Consider the following 1,388-nt stretch of genomic DNA (forward strand, 5'->3'; position numbering starts at 1 on the left):
GTTTTGGTCTGTTACTTCAAAGATAACATGTTGCATATCATAAGAGAGGGATACTAAAATAAAATATTTCTTAATCATGTTTTTATTAGTGTATCTGATTGGTTCAATTTAGAGATCACAGTTTGTTTGATGCAAGATTCTTGTGCATTCACTAATCATATTTGTAGCCACAAAATAATATGTTTCTGTTTAACAACTCACTTTCTCAGACTGCTGCTGGTCAAGTTTTACAAGTCCATCAGCATATTGAAATTCCGAACTATTTTCATATTCAGACATATCGAGGGCTACTTCACAACTCTCTCGCACAACTCGAGCTCCATCCCCAAGATAGTCCTTTAGAACTGCCATGGCTTTCTCTGTAGCCACTGATCCAAGAGCTTCAGCTGCCTCATGTCTAACCATTTCATTTTCATTTTCATCTCGAACAACGGCAGCCAACTCATCTACTACTGAATCACTTGCCATCTGACCCAGTACATATCCAATTTCATGCCTGAAAAGAGCACTTGAACATTTGAATCCAGCTGACAATGCCTTAGCACTTTCAGGAGTGTTCATGTTACGCAGAGAAAACATAGCTCTATATCTATCGAATAGTGGCAGAGATTCATCAAGGAGTATTTCTCTTAATTTTTCAGTACTGGTTTCTGTTGATGGTGGTGTAGGATCAACAGAAAAGAATTTTCCATCACTTTCAAACTTTTCTCTTTCCTTGGCTTCACTCTGTAACCACTCTATTCTTCCTACAGCTAACTGACAGGTCTCTGCAACTTCTACAACTGGATCCTTGCTATATTCTCTGAGTAATGTAAGCACGCTCGGATCACCTATGGCCCCTAGTGCTTCCCCTGCCTCATGTCGTACCATTGGCTCTTGCTGTACATCTTTCAGTACCTCAATAAGCTTGGGAATAGCTTTTACATCTCCCATCTGTCCAAGGCAGTAGGCCAACTCATGTTTCAACAAAGCTGATGGGTCACCAAAGCACTGTGAAATAGCAGCAATAGCAGCATCACCACCCAAGTTTCTTAATGTGAAGAGTGCACGAAATCTTTCTTTTAAAGGACGTTTCTCATCCTTTAAAAGAGTTCCGATGGCTTCAATTTTGTGATCAGGGACCATTGTGAGATCTGAAAAGAATTTTAAAAATTAATATTACTTATTCCTATAATAGGAAAAAAAAAAAAAAATCTTTAATGTAGACATCTTTACTTCATTATGCAAGTCTTTGCATATCTGGTTTAATGTAAACATGACAGATATTGAAAAAGTATAAAATACAAGAGAGTGGGCCTCACAAACTAAATTAAATCCTCTGAACCAAAGACTGACTAATGGAACTAAGGTCAACGAAAAGTTGGACAAACATTCTGGTAACTGATATT

The 1,388-nt window shown here is 37.8% G+C and overlaps 1 protein-coding gene across 1 annotated transcript in view; it reads right to left on the bottom strand.

Moving 5' to 3' along the window:
• Nucleotides 1–66: 66 nt before the first annotated feature.
• LOC119588570 (deoxyhypusine hydroxylase-like) overlaps nt 67–1,388 on the bottom strand; it is a 2,120-nt gene continuing 798 nt past the window's right edge. Inside the window, exon 2 of the mRNA XM_037937213.1 lies at nt 67–1,133. Coding sequence (XP_037793141.1) covers nt 190–1,125 — 936 coding nt within the window. The 5' untranslated portion in view covers nt 1,126–1,133 and the 3' untranslated portion in view covers nt 67–189. The remainder of the gene's footprint in view (nt 1,134–1,388) is intronic.

The sequence above is a fragment of the Penaeus monodon genome, chromosome 24, assembly GCF_015228065.2.
Source record: "Penaeus monodon isolate SGIC_2016 chromosome 24, NSTDA_Pmon_1, whole genome shotgun sequence".
NCBI lineage: Eukaryota > Metazoa > Arthropoda > Malacostraca > Decapoda > Penaeidae > Penaeus > Penaeus monodon.